The sequence below is a fragment of the Phyllosticta citriasiana genome, assembly GCF_038021145.1.
Source record: "Phyllosticta citriasiana strain CBS 120426 chromosome Unknown IWZ02scaffold_2, whole genome shotgun sequence".
Classification (NCBI taxonomy): Eukaryota; Fungi; Ascomycota; class Dothideomycetes; order Botryosphaeriales; family Phyllostictaceae; genus Phyllosticta; species Phyllosticta citriasiana.
Window position 1 is genome coordinate 1,468,655 of NW_027117279.1, and position 21,698 is coordinate 1,490,352.

Consider the following 21,698-nt stretch of genomic DNA (forward strand, 5'->3'; position numbering starts at 1 on the left):
ACCGACTTGCAAAGCCAGCTCGACCCTCTCTTACACCGCATCCTCCGAAATGGCATAGCCAACGCCTTTGTCATACAGGACGATGCATTCGTATAGTGCAATGAGAACACCAGACTTCCGCACCTTCGCCGCGTCGCATCACACCGCATCGCATCGGGGTATCAGTACAATTGTCGTGCCTGTTTCAGCCTTTGCATCCGCGTCTGTTTCCGAGCAAAGCGTGGAACAAGTCCAAAAAGAAAAGTGACCAGGAGTCGTGAAAAAAGAAGCAAAGTTTGAATGCCGAAAGAAGCCGAAAGTGGCACATCAAGGACGCATTAGCGCATGTGTCGCAACGCGCCCCCGTGAGAACAGAAAAAGAAAACAAAAGGTGACAAGAGCGTTGGCGGTGGAGCCCACATGTCTCGAACAAAGAGGCAAAAGCTTGTCCCCACTCTCGCGAGCTGCTACTCAATTCCTTTACCACATGGCAGCAGCGAAGCCAGCCGCAGCAAGAACGAAAGCAGCGACGCTGCCGCGGGCGATGACGTTGGCACCGCTGGTGGGGGCCGAGCCAGGAGTGCTTGTGGCGGCAGCGCTCTCCTCGGTGGCGCTGGACCTGGAAGCGGAACTCGACGTAGAGCTGGAACCAGACTTGGTAGCGGAGGCAGAGGCTGAGGATGACACGTCAAGTGCGGTCACAGAGGCATCCGTCTTGGAAGCCTTGCTGGCCGAAGTCTTGGAGGCAGAGTCGGTTGAGGAGGCCGCAGACGAGGCGGCGCTACTGCTGGCAACGACATTGGTGCTTTGAATCGTGAAGTACGGGAAGTAGTTGGTCTGAGACGTGTCGTCGTCGTTGACAATCTGGATCGTGTAGTCGGTGCCACGGACGACGTCGGTGGGAACACTCCAAGTGTAGGAGCCGTCGTTGGGAATGTTGGCTGCAGCACCGTTAGGATGGGCTGTTGGAATCAAGGGTGGTGATACCACAAAGCGGAGAAAGTGTGGGGGAAGCAAGGGGCAGCGGTAGGATTGCAGACGCGTGATTTCAAGTAAACATTAAACATACCGGCAATCGTTGTGCCCGAGCCCAGGTTGCTGCTTGCGCCTTGGCGCAGCTTCAAGGTAATCGTCTTGCCTGCGGTGGGTTCCCACTGAATGGTAGTGTCTTTGCCAGCCTCGGGGTTGAAGCCACTGAAGAGGATTTGTGAGCAAAATGCTTCTCCAAACTGAAGTCAAAACTTACCTCATAGGCACAACGAAGGCATTCTCTCCAGCTGCGGAAGCAAGGGCCGAGAGGCCGGCAATGATGATGGGAATAGCAGAGGAGAAACGCATCTTGCTATAGGTGTAGGTGTAGTGTCTGAACAGTAGGTGGATTGTAAAGTAGGTAAAGGCCGGGGACTGCAGTGTTGATGTATGAAATATGGCGAGGTAGGGTAGTAGTGGTACCGTGCCACAGGACACAGAGCAGCTGGTCTGAGCAAATGAACGAGTGACGAAAGGGTGGAGTGGTGGTCCGGTGGGTGATTGGCCGAGAAGAAGCGAAACAGTACCGGCAGCGGCTGCACGAGGGAAAGAGTGACGAAAGTAGGATTGAAGCTAGCCAGCAAAGGAGAGAGTGGACGGATTTCCCAGGGAGAGGATTTACGGGCAGAGAACGACGGAGGTGCAAACGGAATAAGGTTGCAAATCGGAGAGCAGAGCGGAGGACTTTGTAGTTTAGCCAGTGATTCCTAGGCACATTGATTGACGCAAGGATCAAAGAGGTTAGAAGCTGGGAGATTGGGAAATTGGATGCGCGCGATAGAGCCTCGACCTGTTTACCCTCCCATCGTTGCCGGCTCCATCCGCCGAGGGGTGCATTTGTACCCCGTAGGCTGCGATTTGCGCCTTCCTTCTTCAGCGCCTTCTTTCTTCTTCTTCATGCTCGCGCAAGCTGTGTGGATGACAGGCGCCATGCAGCGGCTGCCGGCATCACGCGCCAGTCGTGTGCCTTGCAAGGCAGGAATGGAAGAAAGGGGCCAGAGCATTTCACACCACAGCCAGACCTTACGTCGGTCTAATGAGCATCTCTCCCCAACGGCTGGCCGCCGCATTATTGTCACCGTAGCTTGCTAACAGATGGCTCCAAGCGTTGAGCCGCAACGCGGTGTCCTGAGTGTTTGTTTGATTTTCATTTGCTCTTGGCCAAAAGTTTACTCGAGGCGAGCCGGCGGTGGTCTTTTGCAGGGTTCAAGGGGTCAACCAAATCCAAGACGACCTGGGGCGCGGACTTTGTCGCTCAACTCTTGCGATTGAGTGCGCAAACTTTGTCTTTAAAGTTGAAAATTTTCATTCAAGCTCCTCTGCATGGTCTGCGCCAGTCGTCGTCGGAAAGAAGGATGCGCGACACACACAGCCGATAGTTGACTCGAGTTTTCAGCCATTCGGTGCGGCTCGACTTGTCCCGCAGTGCACCCGCAGTCTGTCAAGGCCACCCTCTGGATCCGCGCAGACCTCAGGCTGATCGCACATCAACAACCACCATTGCGACAGTGCCGCACCCGTTGTGGGCAAAACCCAGCGACCTTCTCCGGCCTTCGGAGATAAACCAGGCCTCCGACTCATACCGCTCATCTGTGCCGCCTATTCGGTTTTTGTCGATTGAGGCGCAATAGAGATGCGGGGGCCAAGGGTGCGAGCGATGGAGTACCGCTTTCTCAACCATTTGAGAATAGTCATGGAAGAGCACTGTCAGAGAAGTATCGAAGGATAGCCTCCTTTTTGACCGGTAGCTCCAGTAAGTCGCTGCTCTGATTGGGCTCGCTGCTTTTCCGTTTTCAATACTTCAGCCGTTTGCAAAGCCTCAAGCGATAGAACGACACCACTGCATCAGCGTTGTCCAATGCTTCCAACCAAATGTTGCCTCGTCCACCTGGCAAACTGATCGATCCCCTGATCCTTCTCGAAGCTGCGCGGGCCGTCCCGTCACTCCGCTGTTAAACTCATTGGTAGATACGGTTTGGCGTTGCAGCAGGGTGACAAACTTGCGGGTGGAAATTTGACAACAAGCTTCGAGAAAAGGCTTGACGCGTCGACATTGATGATAGGGGACCGTTGACTTGGGAAGTCTCGGAATCTTTCTTGTCCAAGGAGACGGTCGGCCTATCGAGAATGCATGGTAATGTTGAGGAACGTCGCAGTAGAGTGGGGATGCGGAAATTTTCAACCAGGGCACTCCAAGAAGGGAAGAAATTCGCGTTTCCGAGTCGCCACATGTCCACTTTTGGGCCGACATTGGAACAGGCCTGCAAGTCGCGCGTAGGCTTCGTCAATTAGCATACCGGCGGAGCAATTCCATTCTACAGGCACTCGGGACATGTGTCCGGTCTTCGCAGCATGCGATTTGGAAAATGGATCGTTGTGCTTCAAATGAGCTCTGTAACAGAAAATAGGGATATCTCAACGAGTTGATCAACAGGCGAATGCTTCAAGAATGGAGACGCGTCGGGAATTCGAGGCGTCCATGGACAGAAAGAAGCCGCGACACAGGCCCGGCCCGGGCTAGTCTAGATGTGGATGTGTAAGCGAGGCTTGATGAGTAAGCACAATGCACCTAACAATGTTCCCGTCTCTCGACCCTCCAAACAACACCACGACCTCAAGCCATCACGGCGTCTTCTGTTTTCCAGCATCAAAACGTCACATTTCCCCACTTGCTGCGTCTGATTCTTTCTCCATGTGCTCTGAAAAGAATTGGCACCGGGATCATTGCCATCGCAATGAACCCAATCAGGCTGTTTCCCCAACCCAGACCGAGTGTGTCGTACATGCTGAGCCCACCAAGCGGCAGCAGTGCCCCAAAGAGTGATCTTAGAAGCGTGTTGGCTGCCATGGTGGATGCAGAGTGCAGAGTGAAGGCGTCCACGAAATACGTCATGATGCACAGCTGAAGCACAGGTCAGAAACAAGGAAGTATTCGGCGTCTAAAGACAACAGCAAGGCCAAAGGCGCTGGCTGAATTCGATCCGGCGACAAATATTTTGAAAGACTCACTGTGGTTATGATGATACCAAACCCCAGGAATGCGGTGCCGACCAGCGGTGCCATCCATTGGACGTGGTATTTGACCGTCCATCCATAGATGAACAATCCGATTGGTATGGAGCATGCCCCGGGGATACAAAGCCGACTGTCAAGTCGATGCTCTGGTCTCAGCTCCAAGCCCTTTGCTTTGCGGTTTTGCAAGATGACATCTGTGCCCTTGCCTGCGACCGGCAGCCCCAACAGCATGCCAATTCCAACGCCCAGGTATGCGAGGCCAACCATGCTCGAAGAGAATCCGTAAATGTCCTCGAATACGAAGGTGATGGTGGTAAAGAGGAGGTAAAGGGTGCCGTAAATGATGGCGGTGTAGAGCGACATGATTGCAACAACGGGACTACAAAACAGCATTTTGGTTGGACGCACGACTGCAAGCTTGAAACGTTCCTTGTGAGTCAACCCCTCGTCAAGAGCGTTGTGCAAATGCGGATTGCCGGTTTCCTTGCGCAGACGAGCTGTCTTGCGGCCCAAGAGGACGGGAGCGTACGTCTCAACAAGAATGAAAGGGGACACTATGGTTATGGCCGCAGCCTATGATGCGCATCAGCTCCAAGCTCTGGTGGAGCGAGATGTTGCGTGGAAGGTGCGCGGTCGGCAAATATCACAATCATTCCGAACGAGAGCTTGGAAAAACTCACCAATATTACCAGGAGCCAAAACACCCAGCGCCATCCTTTGTGTTCCACAAGGAACCCGCCAGCGATAGGACCGATAATTCTACGTATTGTAAGCATTTCTCCAAATCCATTTGAAGGGCAGACTCGTACGGTCCCAATAGCGGCCCCATGGCCCAAAGAGCCATTGCTCCTCCTCTTTCTTCAGGGGGCATGAAGTCAGAGATTGTGCCAGCTCCTAATGTCAAAACGGCGGACCCAAACACACCAGCCAAGAATCTAAAACCGACTAGCATGTCCATGGAATCAGACTTAGCGCACGCTATCAGGAATATCAGAAACCCAACATTGCAGATGTGGTAGACCGGCACACGTCCGTACATTTCAGAGAATGGAGCAAAGACGACTATGCGCTGTCAGCTCAGCATGAAGGACTCTTTGTTTGGCAATACTTACGCGGTCCAAACGCAAATCCCAGGATATAAACGCTGACAACGAAGGTGGCCATCAGCTTGTCTTGAGCCCCAAAAGCCTTCAGAATTTGCGGCACCCCAGGTGCAAACATGGACGACGCAAGTGGAGTTACCACAGTGGTTAAAGAAAGTAGAGCAACGTTTGTCCACTTCTTTGACGTTGGCCAATTCATCGGGTTTTCAGTGTCATCTTCTCCATTCCAGCTCACAATATCGGGATCTCGTTGATTTTCCTTTCCGTCTTTCTTGGAATATCGTTCTACATGCACGTTCTCGGTTATCTTCACCGCCTGTCCAGCTTCTGGGTCGGCACCAGTAGCTAGGCCCGTTTCGAGATCTCGTCCGGGATTCTGCGACGTCGGTCCCGCCTCCGTGGTCGCCTTAGAGCAAAGAGCATGAACCTCTTGTTTCTCTTCTGTCGTGTTGTTTGTGACGAAGTCGGTGTGGCGAGATTCCTCAGTTGTCGAAGGCTTCTGAGCATCGTTGATGTCGTGTACCTTCGAAGAGACCGAATCGGGGGCTGGACTGCCCATGGCAACTAGACTTTGGGAAAAAGACGAAATGTGGCCAATCCGGTGAGACGAGCACTGCTGACTTCAGCCCGAGGGAAAGCTTGATGTTTCCAGCGGACGGTAACAGCGGTATGGAGCAAGGTCTTGAATCTTCCAGGGAGCAGTCAATCCGGCGAGATCAGAAGGTTTGTTTAGGACATCTGGGAGGCGACTCGACATAGATGACGATGCGATTTCGATGTCAAGCCGGCACAGCAGAAGCCATCTACCACTAGGCCGAGTTATGGAAAGGAGCCAACTAGTCACTCCGTTTGGCAAAAGATGCGGCGGCGTTGGTGTCGACCATCGCCGACTTCTTGCGGCCAAGATCCCTGTATATTCAGTCATCCAGCGCACTTGGCTCGATGAATGTGGCATTAGCGTGGTCACGGCAAACGGCTGGTGCAACCCGAGCTTGAATTATGCAAGTATTTGTGCATGAAAAGGTTGTGCTAGCTCCCGACCCGAGCCGTGCCCTGTTTTGGTCCTTGAACATCGCTTCTGCAAAAATACCATTAGAAACTCGAATGACAGCTACCTGAATACGTCAGGATGTCGCCCGTTTTTACTCGGACGTTGACTACATATACTGCCTGTGTTCGGAAAAGTCTCTCCGAGCCCCGCCTCCGAAACTTTTTGACGCTTTTGTCGTTTGCTTGGGACTCGAAGGACCCCTCTTGTTCTTTTATGGCTCCTCGGCTTTTGCCTTTGCAAAGATTTTGGACGGTAAGTTGAAGAATCACCCCACCTATTCTTTCAGCTGACTGTGCGTAAACGACAAAAATGACGAGGCCAAGGCCACGTGGACCTCATAACAAGGCTGAAGAAGACGGCAGCGGGAGAAGACAGAAAACATCATGACCGTACGCCGCGGCTTGATGCATCCTGTTGGAAACTTGCAAGTTCTGTCTATCAATCGAAGAGTATCTGTGCAACAATTACGATCCCTTCATCTCGGATGGTGCAGATGAAGTCGACGAATGGTTCCACGGAGGATGTTCCTCATCTTTCTGTCAACTGCAAGATGGTCAGTCACAGGATCTCTGCCCATACCGTCGGCATCTACGGCTTCCTCATCTCCTGCTTTGTTTGCTACACGCGAGGAATTTCGACCGGAAAAAGTTTTTTCATTTCGAGGTCCCGTTTCTCCCTCCCGAGAGATTGTCAGCCGAGAACTGCCACATCTGTCGCATTGTTTCCTGTTCAGCAACTTCCGTCTCTCAGAGAGCCTTGGCTACCACTAACAACGTCTACGACATTTTTCTTGGTTTTTGGTGCGACGGGTGGTACCGATTCGAAACTGGTCGAAGTTGGACACATCTGCGGTTCTTTTTAAACGACGACCACCCGTTGGAACTTGTCGAAATTTCGATCGATGATTTACAGTCGAACACGATTTCGACTGTCGGCTCCCGGAGACTTCGTTTACACCAGCTGAGCGGACGAGCAACTTAGAACCTACTTTCTGCATCAGTCCAGCAGGTGGTCGATTGGGATCGCATGATACGTGTATCCATCCAGTGCTCCTTGGGACATCGCGATTGCATGGATGTCGATACTGGACCGCTTTTGGATCAATTGCGAGTCGTTGACGTTCAAAAACGCTGCATTGTCAAGCCGAACAAAAATTGTCAATATGTGGCCTTGAGCTCTTTCTGAGGTGCAAAGCCTGACATCACGAAATTGAAAGCTACAAGGGCATCCATTAATGGCCTAGGGCACTAAGGCAGCTTGATCGAATCAAGGACACCGAGGACGATTGAATATACCATGAAAGCCTGCATCCAACTTGGTGAACGCTTTCTGTGGGTCGATCGACTCTGTATTGTCCAGGATGATGAATCAAGCAAGCAACACCCGATAAATTTCATGGGGGAAATATTCGAATCGGCCAAATTCACGATGGTGGACGCGGATGGTACTGTCGATACCGGCATACCAGGAGTTAGCTTCCCGAGGGTTAAGCCAACTGGATGCACGATCAAAAACCTGGAAATACTTGTGCCGAACGAATCTCCAGACGACGTGCTTGGAAATTGCGTTTGGTCAAGGCGTGGATGGACACTACAAGAAGCTCTGCTGTCGAAAAAAATGCTGTACTTTTCACCAAATCGGGCCTTTTTCAGTTACCAAATGGCTGTCAGGCTCGAAGATATCCTTATGGAACCTTCGAAAAACTAGAGAAAGCATCCAGAAAGTTGATTGGTGACGTGGAAAGATGTGCACGAGTCTGGCTCGACTTCCTCCGTCATCCGACAGGCGAAGTATCCTTTGATCAAGTGGGAAGATTGGAGAGTGCTGCCATTCCTAATCAAAACTTGGTCAAACTCGTACGATCTGGAGTTTTGATTGGTCGCGTTCAGTATTTGGATTTTCAAAGTTGCGCCGACAAACATGCTGTCAAACCCGGGTATGCCCCTGGTCGATGGAAACCTCTATCCGCTCGGAATTCGCGACGCTAAAGGAAGGAGAGTCGGCAACTTGGGAGCTATCGAATATCCACTTAATGACAACTTTAGTCCAACGATTACAGATTCAACCGAAATCATGGTGGAACTCATTGCGCTCTCAGTCTCGGGACAAGGGCTTGGGTCTAGTGTGCAGGAGTCTTCGAGTTTGCTTTCTCCTCTGGCCTTCCTCAATGGCATTTCAGAGTCACATTATATGGACGGTACGGCCGATGAACCACGGGATGTTTTATCTGACCGCGAAAAAGATTTCACATTCTTCGATCAAGAAGGGAACTTCGTGCCCTTCCTTCCAACGGTCAACGTGATGGCGATTGAGTGGTCTGGGCCATGAGCCCACCGTCTCACGACAGGGTGGATTCTCCTTACGAGCTGGGTCAAGGCAGACGGAGAGTTCAAGACCATTCGTCTGGAGTAGAACCGACGGACAAGATTTCAGCGAGACAGACGACATTTAATTTGCGGAATGTATCCCATTTCATTGTCACATTTCCTGCCGCCACTCATTTTCGTTCGAGTCAATCAACTTGACCCTTCTTTTCGGTTTCTCAACTAGACTACCGGATTGACTGGAATTCACAAAGTTCTTCCTTCATGGCAAGGTCAATTGTGCCAAAGACGACGTGGATAATAAAAGTTGCCGACGAATTCGCGAGTGCGCCCCCTGACACGTACCAACGACTTCCGACGACGCAGTAACTCCGTGGACGACACAAGAACGCACCTCTCTCTTGCCACATCCATTTTCTCACGACTCAACCCGCCCTTTCGTGGCGTTCACGAAGACAGCCGAAGCCGCGGACATGTACGCACACTTCGCACGAAACCTAACCCCCCGCGGCCCCGCGGCGTCGGGTCCAAACGGAACGACGCACAAGTACCGTCATGTACTGCGCATGCCGCATTCAATTCAACTCCTCAAACTCTCATCCCTTCCTTCCTTCCTTCCTTCCTTCCTTCGACTGGTCCGCGGAAACCTCCACACTCCACACTTCCATCACCAGGAATCCGTGGGACACACTGACATATAGCGCGAGTCTTATCAAGCAAGCAAGCAGCTGGCAGAGAAGAATCAAATTCAATCCATCTGACTCACTCTACCCATACCCATACCCATACCCATACCGATACTCGTCTCAATCTCATCAACTCCGCGCAAACGTCATCAATTTGTTTCGTTTCAGACCGTCGCGTCGCTCGTCATGTCCAATGATTTGTCTCCCAGGGATCCCTTTTTCCCAGCAACAACACAGACGCTCGCATCCAACTTCCATTACCAGCAGCAGCCCAGCACAGACTCGCGCACCACCACGCGCACCAGTCAATCTACGACACCCCACGCCTGGCTGCATCCAACACGAAGAACGGCAGATTGAAAGAATAAAAAGAGAGAGCAGTGGGGGCAATCGTCGTGAAAGCGTCGTCTTCGTAATCGTCATCGTAAGCGTAAGTTAGTGGAAGAATTGTAAGCGGAAGGGTAGATAGATACAAAGAAATGCGTCGTTTCGCGTCATTCTTCCAGCTGAGAAAGAGGTTTAGAGAAATGACGCGCGAGGTAAAGGGAGAGGGATGTAGGTGGCGAAAGAAAGAGACACGGGGAAAGGGGGCGTTGGTGGTATCAACAAAAACAAGTGCGGACCCTGAGAGCGCCAACATGAATGGTGTGAACAAGAAAGATGTAAACATAGAGACAGAGTAGAAAGCGCGCGGATATGTAAATGGGAGAGAAAGGAGCAAAGAACGTGGCCCAGACCAGCTGCATCTGAGAGAGCTCAACCCGTCAATCACCAAGTCAATCTACCGATAACCCTGCAGTCCGTCTTCCGGCCGCCACTTGCAGCCCCAACTTCACTTTTGCAAATCCAATCGACTCTCCAAGTATCCCGTTCCAGCTCCTTCCCCTCAGAGCCCTTTCAATATCTCCGGCAAGCCCTCCAGCAAGGTTGCAATGCCACCATACCGCGCCAGCGTCCCAAACGTGCTACTACCCTTGTACTCCTTCCGCTTCCTCCTCTCGCGCTCCCTCTCGCGCTCGCGATCGCGGTCCCAATGCCGGCTTGACTCCCTGCTCTCGGTGCCGCGGCGGCGATGGTGGCGGCTGCTCGAGCGCGCGTCGTCCGAGTAGTCGTCGTCCGAGGATGGGTCGGTAGAGTAGTACGAGTTGTGGCGCGAGTGGCCGCGGCGCTGCTGTTTGGAGTCGTTGAGGATGGGGAGCGAGACGGATGGCGTGGCGGGGCCGGTGCCGGCTGATTCGGTCGTCGCGAGGCTTGGGGGGTATTGGGTGGCGCGGTAGATTTCTATGGAGCGGTCGACGAGACGGCGAACTTCGGCCTGGTGGGTTGTCAGCAAAGAGCCCAGGATGTGATGGATAAGCTGGTCGAACTTACATAGGTCAATGGCTTGCCTATGCAAAAGCACGTCTCGAATCGCGTGCGACCACCGTCTTGCACCTCCTTTTGAACTTGGTTGAAGCTGAGGCGCGCTTCTTCTATAGCTTCTCGGCGGACCCAGGTCTGCATGAGTTCGGTCCAGCCGTTTCGATCCGTGTAGGCCTTGTCCAAAGGTACTTGGGAGTTGGTATTCATGACCTTGTCGTCCGTAAAGTCCCAGTGGTAGCTCTGCAGCCACAGTCGCCAGGGGACGCCCAGCATCACTTCAGTACTGGGACGATTGTCAGCCACAGCGCTGGGACGTGCTTGAGCCTGCGGCTGGTAGTATTTGCTAAATCCCGTCCGAGGGGAGGCAGGTGAGTAGGCCATCATTGATGGAGGACGGCCGGGTTGCACGGAGTACCCAGCAGGCAAGGAGTTGGATGATCCTGGAGAAAAGGCTTGTCCAGCTCGGGCAGTGGAGAGGGGCGTGATTGGAATCGGGCGAGTGCTGTGCTCCATGGCACCGACGGGGCTCACTGGAGGTCTTGTTGGCTTGGGAGATTCTACATGGCCGGCGCCTGTGCGCATGATGCCCGGAATCGAATCTTCCCTGTGGTCTACTTCGTAGCTCTTGCTGCGTCCAAGCGATCCGAATCGTTGTTGCGACGGAGTCAGAGGTTTGTAAATCTCGTCATCGGGAACAGCCAATCTTTGCTCAATCTCTTGTAAGAGGGTCCATCTCGAGAGAATTTCATTACTGAAGCGGGGTGATGACCTCCTCACCAAGGATGAAATTTCTGGTAAAGGTCGGTTGGGCTGAACATCGCTCAAAGAAGGATCACGATATCTGTCCAAGCTCGTAGGCGGGGGCGTTTTGTCCTGGTTGGGGATGAAGTCCTTTTGCTCAAAGTGCACTGAGCTCGAAGGGGAATCAGAAAAATCGCAGCTTCGTCGATAGTTTGAATATGCATCAGAGAGTTCAAGCAGCAAGAGTTGCTGCTCCACAATGAGGACTTCTAGCTGCGAGCATTCATTTGCAACGGCGTCGGCAGCCGATGCAGGCAGCCTGTCCTGGCGGGATCTAAGGCCCGGTCAGAAGACCCGTAAACACAATGATGACTAATACCAAGGCTCACCTCGACCAAGCTATGACTCTGACCGTGTAGAGAGCTTGAAGCATGACTGAAAGGGTAGAGTTGAGGGTTTCGACGTAGGTGAGAAGGTATTGGAGGTTGTCTGTGGAAACGAGGTCCCATCTTCGTCTCTGAGCGGCCGGGATATCACTCTCGACTGCGGCAGCCTCGACGTGAGGGATTACTGGGATGAGAGCCTCGATGGCAGCAAAGGCGTTGTTTGTGTGAAGCACAATATCCTGTACGGTCTCTACGGCTTCGATGGACGGGGTGGTGTTGTCTTCCTTGAGCAGGGTGCCGACTTGTTTCAACATGAGAGTGAGCATACTGACGCTCTTTGCGATCTTGTTTGCCTGGCGCGTGGCGGCAGCATTGGCAATGCCAAAGTCGTACAGGCTGAGCGACAGCCTCGTGCCCCAGGCAACGACGTTGATGACGGAGGCGATTTCTGCCATGGTCTTGGAGGATGGTGTTTGTCGCGTGTATTCATCAGCTACATGTCAGGTGGAGAGAGAGTCGTGGGGAAGAGTTGAGGTGGTGAAGCAGCAGCAAGGCTCGCATGGCCATGCTACACGGCAGGTCAGGTCGGGTTAGGTGGGCAGCCAGGCGTTGAGGTGGAGGGCAACGTCAGTGATGATGGTGCGTCATTGGCGGCAACCCGAAACACGAAGGCAACGGGAGGAATGGAAAGGCTGAGGATCCAGTCCGACAGTTGAGAGAGTGGAAGAGAGAGAGAGGAGCGTCCTCACGTGAATGAGCTTGTTGGCGGACCGGGAAGGTGAATGTGTTTTGTAGCTGGTGACGTAGCCTCGCTGCCGCCCCTGTCAGCGCCAGCCATCCTTGACAAATGCAAACCTGACAACCCCCGCCCGGCATGGCTGAGTGAGAAAATAGCTACACGGCCCGCCAACCTCTGCTGCTGTTATAGCCACGAGCCTCGCATGTACAGCAAGCACCTGTTGTGATTCGTTCTGCAAATTCCCGTCATTCATTCATTCCATGTGGCGCCCGCGCTTGGCAGCCAAAATGCACAGAAAGATGAAGGAATGAGCACTGCATCTTTCTCGCGCTTCTGTGAGGGCCAACCAGCTTTCGGAATGTTAGCGCGTGAGGTACTTACAACCAATGAGCGCGCTTGTGTTTGCAGAAAAGCGCCCTGTATTCTGCCTTGAAAAACTGATAATGTGTCGTGTTGCAAGGCTTTGAGGTCAGTCGAGCCTTGACGCATCTTTTGCGGAATTTCGTGGGCAAGCGAGCGGCGACGACACGCTCCTCCGTGTCCAACGACGGGTTGCAACGGGCGAGGGCAACAAAACCTCTTGGACATTGGGCACGAGACAGCCCTGAGGTGCTCTTAAGCTCGTGTGCAGCTATACGATGATAAGAATAGCGGACCGCTGGCCTTGTGGGGCGATCTGCCAGCGGGGTGCAAAGATTCCAAGTATTTTGTACTGCTGCAGGTTTGACGAGACACTCGTGGAACGTTGTATAGCCGAGCCGTCGCAGACCAGAGGCACCAGGTTTACAAACCCTCTGTCCAGAGGGTCAGAGACAAGAAGATAGTGGCAGGTTGCAATCAGCCCTGCAAGCCGAAGCGTGGGATCGGTTGCAACAAAACATGGTAGAGGCTGACAGGAGTGTACGAGCGGCGTGAGGAACTTGCCTTTGGCGAGATAGGCAGGCAATTGTTGTTGCAATGTGGTGATAAAGATGTCGTCCATGATTGGCGCCGGGATCCTTCAGAAGGGAGGCGAGGCACAGACCAGACCGGCCGAGAGGTTCCAGTGATACAGTATCGTCGACTACCTTACGCCTACTTCTCCATCGTTCGAGTTTCGCCGATCTCTGCTGGCTTTTTCTTCTCTTCAGCCTTCAGACGTCCGCCGACCAATGTGTGCCTTGGCACCAACTTGGATCCGGCCGGACCGGCACCCAGGAAAAGCGCCGTCGATGGTGCAATTCGGCAGACAGGACCACGGATACAAACGGCCGATGATTGTTTTGTTGTACGAGGCGCCCCTCCCGCCGCCTTGTCCATCTCCCGGAGACGAGACCTGATTGAGTCGCCTCGCCGCCAGCCACCGCGGCAAACCACATCTTTCGCCCCCAGACCGTCCACGACGCCGTCGTACGAGACGTCAAAGAAAAAAAAAAAAAAAAAATTGATTCCAGAGTTGGAGAGCTGCGCCTGCCTCTTTGGACGCAGAGATTAGACTGCAGATGCCCGGATTGGTCCACTCGACGCGGCTCCGGCTTACGACCAGGACAGGGCCCTAGACTTTTGCCTTTCTAGAAGCAAAAATTCCCGGGGATGCCACCTCACGCAATCTGCGCCTGAACGACACCACATCGCATGTCCGTCGACTGCAACCACAGGTCGGCTCCACGGCAGCACGCGACCACTAGATGGATGGTGCGCCTCTCAGTTGCCGACACAGGCCCCGCGGCACAGTCCGACCGAGGACGCGCCTTGCAGTCCCTAGCACATCGTCTTCCTCCCGCCATTCTCTCCCCCTTGCAGGCCTTGTGTTTGTCCTCGCCAACCTGTAGGGCATCGTGGTGGTCTCTTTCTTGGTGTTCGCCGAAACTGATGTCCTTGGAGACTCAGAAAAAAAAAAATAAATAAATAAAAAGAAAAAAAGGCGGTCTCTGCATGTCTTGACCCAAAAGCTTGACACCATCAAAGCTTCATTGGCGGCGGCCTCGGCACTGAAAGTGTTAAAGTTCCGGTCTCCAGCTTAAAGCTTGGCCGAATCACCCCGAGTGATTGGATGCAACATTTCGCCTCCAGGGCACTTCTCGCCCGGGGAACTCACCTTCCTATCTACGCAAATCCTGATAAGAATGCCGTGATACGGACTATTGCGACCATGAGGCTGCACGCCGGGCCTTCGGGCGCACCCGATGGTGCCATATTTAATAGGACCTCCGCCTGAATCTCTGTGCTCCTCGTGCTCCTCGTGCCGCCTCACATCAACGCTTCTCCCAAGGAATCCACCAGCTCGAGTCGCCATGCCTGGAGACGCTACCGACGCCTACGCGGCCGACAAGCTGGATCCTGCCCTGATCGACGGCAGTGGTGACCCCAAGCGGTCAATGTCACAAGCACACCATGCCGTCGAGCTGCCTCCCATGTACGATGGTGAGGCCGTCGTTCAGACCGAGTGGTTGGACCACGACATGGAAAAGCCAACTGAGGAGGACTTGGTGACCCTTCGTCGCGTCAGCGAAAAAATTCCCCTCAAGGCTTACACAGTTGCCACTGTCGAGCTGATTGAGCGCCTGTCTTACTATGGTACCACTCAGGTAATTCACACTGCAATTGACCGTGTTTGGGCACTGCTGATGCTGCTGCTGCTAGGTCTTCACCAACTTCATCCAACAGGACAACCCGGGAACCGCTACTGGAAAGGCTGTGAACCCCAGCTCCGACGATGCTCAACCTGGTGCCCTCGGCATGGGTCAGCAGGCCGCGACCGGTATAACGACTTTTAACACCTTCTGGGTCTATGTCGTTCCACTTTTTGGTGCTTACGTCGCCGACACATACTGGGGAAGATTCAGGACCATTTGGATTTCGGTGCTCACGGCAATTGTTGGCCACGCCATTCTCACTGCGTCGGCGGCGCCCAGCCTCCTCAAGCACCCTGACAACTCTCTCGCCTGCTTCATCGTCGGTCTCATTATCATGGGAATTGGAACCGGTGGCTTCAAGCCCAATATCTCCCCTCTGGTCGCTGAGCAGATTCCCCGGAGAATGTACGTCAAGACCTTGGCGTCTGGAGAACGTGTTCTCGTCGACCCTGCCATTACCACTGCGAGTGTTTACAACTGGTTCTATCTCTTCATCAACATTGGCTCTCTCGTTGGACAGCTTTCCATGGCCTACGCCGAGAGATATGTTGGATTCTACCTGTCCTTCCTGATTCCCACGGTCTTGTTCTGCGTTGCGATCCCCATCCTGTACGGCTGTCGCAACTGGTACCAACACACTGCGCCCCAAGGCAGCGTCCTCGGCCTTTCCGTCCGGCTGTTGTGGCGTGGAACGGTCTCTAGGTTCCACTGGAATCCGGTGACTTTCCACAAGCGCCTGCACGACGGCACGTTTTGGGACGACCTGAAACCCTCGCGCATCGCGCCTGAGCACAGACCGAAGTGGATGGTGTTTGACGACGCCTGGGTCGACGAGGTTGGCCGTGGCTGGAAGGCTTGCAGCGTCTTCCTCTGGTACCCGCTGTACTGGCTTACCTACAACCAGCTGAACAACAACTTGACGTCGCAGGCCTCGACCATGGCGCTGCACGGTGTGCCCAACGACGTCATTGCCAACCTCGACCCATTTGCGCTCATCATCTTGATTCCCATCTGCGACTTGGTCATCTACCCTGCTCTGCGCAAAGCGGGCATCAGGTTCACGCCCATCAAGAAGATCACGGCAGGCTTTTTCATGGGCAGCATGGCCATGGTTTGGGCCTGCGTGCTGCAAGCCTATATCTACAAGGACTCGGAGTGTGGTAGCCACGCGTCGTCGTGCGACAACGTGTCGATCAACGTGTGGGCGCAAACAGGCGCGTACGTCTTCATCGCCATCTCCGAAATCTTCGCATCCATCACGTCGCTCGAGTATGGCTTCAGCAAGGCGCCCAAGAACATGCGTTCGCTCGTCGCCGCCTTTGCCCTCTTCATGTCTGCCATCTCGGCCGCCATCGGCGAGGCCTTCAACCCGCTGTCGTCGGACCCGCTGCTCGTCTGGAACTACGGCTCCATGGCCGTCATTTCCGCCATCGGCGGCATCGGCTTCTGGTTCTCGTACCGCAAGCTCGACGCCCAGGAGGACGAGCTCAACATGCTGCCGGTGGGCCACCTGGGCACCAAGGCCCAGCAGGAGGACATCGAGCACAGGCTCAGCATCGCGCACGAGGAGAAGTCGTGAGGCGGCGAAGACGGGTGGTGGCGGCGTTATTTTGCGGTGGCGGTTGGGAAAGGAGTAGACGGATGGCGATCATCAAAATAACACTGGATTTAATGCGCGATGATGACGGAGCAGACGAACTGGATTGGAAATTTTCCCGAATATACCCCCAGTGTCAGTTTTTTAATAGAGAAAAGTTCCCGCGGTGTTCCCGTTGCGCTGCTTGTGACAGGCATCTGTCGATGAGTTCTGCTCATTGAACACCTTTTGCTCACTGGACTCTGCATAGTCCAACTGTGAATACATTACACCTCTGTCGTCGACGCTTTTGAGCATGCTTTGCTGCGGCTGCGATTGGGTTTTGCGCTTGCTTGCCGCAGGCGGAATGGTGCGACGGCCCGGTCCTAGTCCGTTGGCGCGACTTCTTCACTGCGACTCTTCCGTTCTCAACGACGACAACAAAACCTACTGTTGACGCTCTCAAACTTGTCTAGAACTTCTTGGACTATCTCCTTGTGATGGCTGTGCTTGTTGTCGACCTGGTGGCTCTCGAGCTCATTGGCCGCCACAGTGCTCCAGCAAGCGCGCACCACTCAGCCGCCAATGTGCAGCCACCACAGAGCACCATGGCCCTCTGCTTCCAGAGCTTCGATTTCACGACTACCGCATCGTATCCTTTGAAACCAGCGTGTTTAGGAGTATCCGAGATCAAATTTTCGCAAAAGACGTCCGCGCGCAGCTACGCGCTTGAGATGTTCAGCAGAGCCATGTCATCTGCGTTAAGCGCCAGCCTTGCGTCTGCAGCTGATGCTGGTGATGCTCAGCCTCAATTTCACCCAGGCGGCAGATCTTCAGCAATTTGCGGGGCCTGGGCCTGATATAAACACAATGTCTCCCACTTCCGTTCAGCCTTGTCAGGACAAATCAGTCTTGACATCGCGTCCTCCATTTCTGAACAGCGCTTTCGTCGCAATCAATCGCTTCTGAGTCTGGAAACCCACATGGATTGTCAAAGCTGTCAGTTGCGAGATGTCCCAGTAAGTGTAGCAGTGTTTCATTTCGTGATGAAGGTGACATTGCACTTTTGTATCTGCTTGCACCGGGTGTCGCATGTTTCGGAAAGATTGGCGACACGAAGAGCTAGCCGTGACTGGAATAGGAGGACTGTCAATTACCACCGCGGTCACATGAAAAGAGCTGTCACTCCTATTGGCACCTGCTGTGTAGTGTCGTCAGAAATGACACTGTGGACTAAAAAGCTAATCACTTACACAGTGCGACAGACAGTGGCCTATTTGCCAGCACTGCCGGGACGAACATTTTGCGTGTTCGTACTCACAGAGTAGTGGAGAGCCACTCAACATTCCGAGTTCCGTCCACAGTGCCTCATCCTTCAGCTCAGAACACGGCTCTAGTTCGTTGTACGGTCGCTCAACACCCAGCCAAAGCGGTTCATACTTTCTTTCCAGATCTGGCTCTCGCACTTTATACAGTGGATCATCGCTCGGTGGTAGTTCAGGGCCGTCCAGTCTCACTTCCGCTCTGACGACGTACTCTCTTGCAAGTCAGCAACAACGCTCACCTTTGAATCAAGTGCAAGAATCAAATTACGGATCCCAGATTTCTAAGCGTGCCGCCGGACTGCTTGGATTCCATCAGGTCGGAGACGTATGTGTCCGTAAAGTCTTGCATACATCATGCATGAACTGACCGCCTGTGAAGGTCGTTACCATTCAACTAGCAGCGAGCAACGATTCTACCATTTTCGGCATCGTTGTTGGGCACAACGCTGAAGACGTCCGATGTTTGTATGGAATCCACAATCGACATGCGCCAGATTGTAGCTACCTGAAAAATACAAAATGCTAACAGAATCCAGACTCATAAGAAAACCAGTGCTTGACCGCACGACGTTGCGAGGTTATACAGCTGGCCTGAGCCATCTCTTGACGGTCTTCAGATCCCATCATCAAGAAATACTCCGATAACGGCTGAACCATTACTCCCATACTCCAATAACCGTCCTGAAGCATTTTCTGTTCCGGCATTCGTTGATTACAATACCACCTTCAATATTTCAAACCTCACGAGCCTTCCCGGAATCGCCAAGGTCGCCCAAGTTGGATTTCCCGCGCTCGGAACTGTCATGTCTGACTGGAAACGAGTCATCAGGGAAAAACTCGAGGAAGTAAAGCGTTCACTCATATCGTCGCGAAGACCTAATTCGCTCAGCGACAGCACCGAAATGCCATCGGAACTCAAAGTGCTTCTCACCAGAGGCGATCTTTACGCTGCTGAGAGATACCTGAATCGCTTTCCCTGGCGCGACAGACACACAGATATGATCAACGGTGCCTGGATCCAAGAGTTGTTGGAAATGGGACACTCAAAGAGCAATGTAGCGGAACTTCTCATGGGCTAGGTCAACGACTCTCCATGGATTTATCTCGATCTCCCGCCTGTGGAATGTTCTGTAATCAAGGAAGACTGGCACAACCCAGGTTGTCCACACCATGAAACGACATTTGAAAGCACAAAGACCACTTCAGAAGAGAAAAGGGGCTTCCCGAATGTGCAGAAAGAAATCAAAATTTCGGCCGAGGGGCTATGCGGCGTAGGCGAAGTCTCGCCTTCGCGAAACAAGATTTGGAGAACAATTGTCCAATTTCACCAGGAGAATCGGCACGTCAAAGTGTCTTACAACGCCGAATGGGAACTCGAATCTAGCAGCCCAGGATTTTTCCCAGAACAAGAGAGCTCGCAAGTGATTGGTCTTGTAAGGATGGCAGAAACAGTGGATGACCTCTTCCGCGCTGCAAGTTGCTTACAAAACCAAAAAATTTGCTGCGATAGCTTCTCCATTTTAGTACGCCCCTTTGACACCAATCACGCCGAGCTTACTCGAGTATCTTTCAAGTACATTATTCAAATTCGGTCTGCATTGCTTGGGAGTGATGATTCGGTCTTCAACGGCCGCCCCAGCACTTTCGACCCTTGTATAATATGTGAGCGAAACAACCGATCTCACATGTGCGATTCTAGGCGGCCATGTCTGAGGTGCAGGGTATTTAAGTTACCTTGCGAAGAAGGCGAACATTTGGGTGATCAAGGACCCACACGATTGCCGATTGATTGGCGGATCTTGTCAGTTACGAGGGCCAATATTTTCCAAAATGTGGGCAGCATTGCTCGCAAGCTATTGTCGGAATTCAAAATCCATCCAGGATCGTTCCCTGTCAACATCGTTGGTCCAAATGAAGAAGAGGAAGACTATATCATGGCCTGCCTGGCGACGCAGCTTCTGTCAACAGGGCTTTTGTCGTACTTGCAAGCGCATGTCAGTCCTCTCAAGCCATCCTTCTTGGACTGCGATATCGAAAAACACCAAACCGATACATCTCCCATGATCACTGCTCGGCCTTTTACGCTGACATGTATGGACGAGATGCTCCAGAGAAACGTTCTGGTGTTTGAGTTCAAGCCGCGGTACGTGCAAGTCCTGGAAGATGCACCAAAGTTACATCTGTCAGGAACTCCGGAAGATATCCTGGACACATGGGGGCCCGGATGCTATCTTACCAGAAGCCCAGAGAAAGTAAAATCCTCTGCGGAAAACGACGTGTTCATGCAAGACGCCATTCCAGGTACCGAGGCAGCTGATCCTCTTCAGGACGACAATTCTCCAGGAACCACTTCTCTCCATGACAGCAATTCCCCGATGCGAGACATCTATGGAATTCGTGTCGGTGGTGGAACAATCATGGCATCAACAGAACAAAGCAATTTCTACCACTTCTATCCCACTACATCTTCAATTTACGGAGAGAACTCCCTTCGTCCATTTCGACAGGATCAACGCATCATGATTGGAGCATTCTACACAATCCACCACGCTTGTACAAACGACGAAAGAGCTCGCTACCGCGAGTGCGACCGCTATCTAAGTACATTGGGTGCTCACCCTTCTAGCTGGGAGTCTACTCAACATCAACTTGGTCTCCAGGGCGGACAATATGTAGTCGGCCAGTACGCTTATGTTTGGAACAAAATACCAGGGACAACAATCAAAAAGTATCAGCTCTCGAAACCAAGCCCCTTCACTGTGCCGTTTCTGGAGGCATTTTGGGGCCTGCAGGTCAGCTTTTGCACTGGAGTGGCCAGAAGGGTTCGGATGCGGAAACTACTGGCGGATGTGATTCTGGCCTACATTTCCATCCAGCTCACAATACCGGTAGAATGGAGCGGACTGAAGCAAGCGGGAGTAACTGAAGTGCTACGTGGCGAGGACGACCTGCAAGAATGGTTTGGGAGAAGATCGGGACAAGAGCAGGCGTATCTTGAACAAACGATGCGAGGGATCCTCGAGCTGCTTCGTCCCACTGGAATCGACAGCACGGGCAATCTTTCGGTCGCCTGGCCTGTGCCGAAAAAGGAATTCCGCTCCTTGAGGATACCTTGCACCAAAGAAAGCAGCTGGGCCAAGATCCTGGCCGACTCGGAAGACTGCGCCACGTTTGCATACATTACTTCCGAGTGTCTCGAGGCAGACGGAATACAGTGCCACGGGTTACACACCGCATGGCAGAACAAGACCTCCGTCCTATGCACCGCCGTCTCGCCCCATCAGAGCTCAATCGGAGAAGAAGACGCGGCCCTTGACAGAGCTCTACAGTTCAATGATGGCGATCGCTACTACATTGGAGATCCGGAGCAGTATCATCAGCTTCGCGTCGACTATGTTTGGGGTGGGAACACATGCAAACTGCGGTTTCATCCGTCGAAGATTGGGGTCCCCATCTGGCGCCGGTTGACGCAGAGGCACCTCCATCGCAGAATCCGCGAGAAGCAGGACGACGAGAGTCCTGCGCGGGCGGTGCTTGTCTTGACTGCTGAGCGCTGTTCCTAGGCCTGTTGTATAGCTGATGAGCCAAAGCGGCATTTTCACACGCCCTCCACACGCTTCATTTTTCTGAGTGTTCATTCTGTCCAACACTGCATGGGCATACTTCAAACGACAGAAAACACCTCCAAGTACTGCGCAAGGTAGCTGGCTCTGGAATTCAGGGATATGGCAAGCTGTCTGAATATACAAGCGAGGGAGCTCGCTTTC

At 53.0% G+C, this 21,698-nt stretch overlaps 6 protein-coding genes across 6 annotated transcripts; 2 read left to right on the forward strand and 4 right to left on the reverse strand.

Annotated features, from left to right (window-relative positions):
- Positions 1 to 459: 459 nt before the first annotated feature.
- Positions 460 to 1,317, reverse strand: IWZ02DRAFT_430082 (Ser-Thr-rich glycosyl-phosphatidyl-inositol-anchored membrane family-domain-containing protein; the record flags this gene model as incomplete). Its single annotated transcript, XM_066766030.1, has 3 exons — positions 460 to 941; positions 1,049 to 1,173; positions 1,226 to 1,317. The coding sequence occupies 3 exons, from the start codon at positions 1,315 to 1,317 to the stop codon at positions 460 to 462; spliced, it is 699 nt and encodes a 232-aa protein (XP_066626239.1).
- Positions 1,318 to 3,439: 2,122 nt separating this feature from the next.
- Positions 3,440 to 6,028, reverse strand: IWZ02DRAFT_413747 (major facilitator superfamily domain-containing protein). Its single transcript, XM_066765750.1, has 5 exons — positions 5,136 to 6,028; positions 4,833 to 5,085; positions 4,704 to 4,782; positions 4,018 to 4,596; positions 3,440 to 3,910 (listed from the first exon to the last, which is right to left on the reverse strand). Exons 1-5 carry the CDS (start codon positions 5,683 to 5,685, stop codon positions 3,656 to 3,658), a joined length of 1,716 nt encoding a protein of 571 aa, XP_066626240.1. The 5' UTR covers positions 5,686 to 6,028; the 3' UTR covers positions 3,440 to 3,655.
- Positions 6,029 to 10,404: 4,376 nt separating this feature from the next.
- IWZ02DRAFT_134099 (uncharacterized protein) lies at positions 10,405 to 12,397 on the reverse strand. Its single transcript, XM_066761657.1, has 2 exons — positions 11,680 to 12,397; positions 10,405 to 11,624 (listed from the first exon to the last, which is right to left on the reverse strand). Exons 1-2 carry the CDS (start codon positions 12,129 to 12,131, stop codon positions 10,514 to 10,516), a joined length of 1,563 nt encoding a protein of 520 aa, XP_066626241.1. The 5' UTR covers positions 12,132 to 12,397; the 3' UTR covers positions 10,405 to 10,513.
- Positions 12,398 to 13,784, reverse strand: IWZ02DRAFT_134098 (uncharacterized protein). Its single transcript, XM_066761656.1, has 2 exons — positions 13,072 to 13,784; positions 12,398 to 13,019 (listed from the first exon to the last, which is right to left on the reverse strand). Exons 1-2 carry the CDS (start codon positions 13,395 to 13,397, stop codon positions 12,665 to 12,667), a joined length of 681 nt encoding a protein of 226 aa, XP_066626242.1. The 5' UTR covers positions 13,398 to 13,784; the 3' UTR covers positions 12,398 to 12,664.
- A 988-nt stretch (positions 13,785 to 14,772) lies between these two features.
- IWZ02DRAFT_370317 (POT family-domain-containing protein) lies at positions 14,773 to 16,609 on the forward strand (the record flags this gene model as incomplete). The annotated part of the gene is made up of 2 exons (XM_066764493.1): positions 14,773 to 14,982; positions 15,038 to 16,609. The coding sequence occupies 2 exons, from the start codon at positions 14,773 to 14,775 to the stop codon at positions 16,607 to 16,609; spliced, it is 1,782 nt and encodes a 593-aa protein (XP_066626243.1).
- Positions 16,610 to 17,589: 980 nt separating this feature from the next.
- IWZ02DRAFT_430087 (uncharacterized protein) lies at positions 17,590 to 21,494 on the forward strand (the record flags this gene model as incomplete). Its single annotated transcript, XM_066766031.1, has 6 exons — positions 17,590 to 17,625; positions 17,659 to 17,862; positions 17,930 to 18,256; positions 18,311 to 18,396; positions 18,518 to 18,986; positions 19,011 to 21,494. The coding sequence occupies 6 exons, from the start codon at positions 17,590 to 17,592 to the stop codon at positions 21,492 to 21,494; spliced, it is 3,606 nt and encodes a 1,201-aa protein (XP_066626244.1).
- Positions 21,495 to 21,698: the final 204 nt, after the last annotated feature.

What these genes read in the sequence shown, in the direction of transcription:
- IWZ02DRAFT_413747 (XM_066765750.1), bottom strand. Translation starts at nt 5,685, where the DNA reads ATGGGCAGTCCAGCCCCCGATTCGGTCTCTTCGAAGGTACACGACATC. An exon ending in GGGATTTGCGTTTGGACCGC is followed by an intron (nt 5,086 to 5,135) that starts GTAAGTATTGCC and finishes GACAGCGCATAG; the next exon opens with TCGTCTTTGCTCCATTCTCT. An exon ending in ATGGGGCCGCTATTGGGACC is followed by an intron (nt 4,783 to 4,832) that starts GTACGAGTCTGC and finishes TACAATACGTAG; the next exon opens with AATTATCGGTCCTATCGCTG.
- IWZ02DRAFT_134099 (XM_066761657.1), bottom strand. Translation starts at nt 12,131, where the DNA reads ATGGCAGAAATCGCCTCCGTCATCAACGTCGTTGCCTGGGGCACGAGG. An exon ending in AGAGTCATAGCTTGGTCGAG is followed by an intron (nt 11,625 to 11,679) that starts GTGAGCCTTGGT and finishes ACCGGGCCTTAG; the next exon opens with ATCCCGCCAGGACAGGCTGC.
- IWZ02DRAFT_134098 (XM_066761656.1), bottom strand. Translation starts at nt 13,397, where the DNA reads ATGGACGACATCTTTATCACCACATTGCAACAACAATTGCCTGCCTAT. An exon ending in ATCGCCCCACAAGGCCAGCG is followed by an intron (nt 13,020 to 13,071) that starts GTCCGCTATTCT and finishes AGAGCACCTCAG; the next exon opens with GGCTGTCTCGTGCCCAATGT.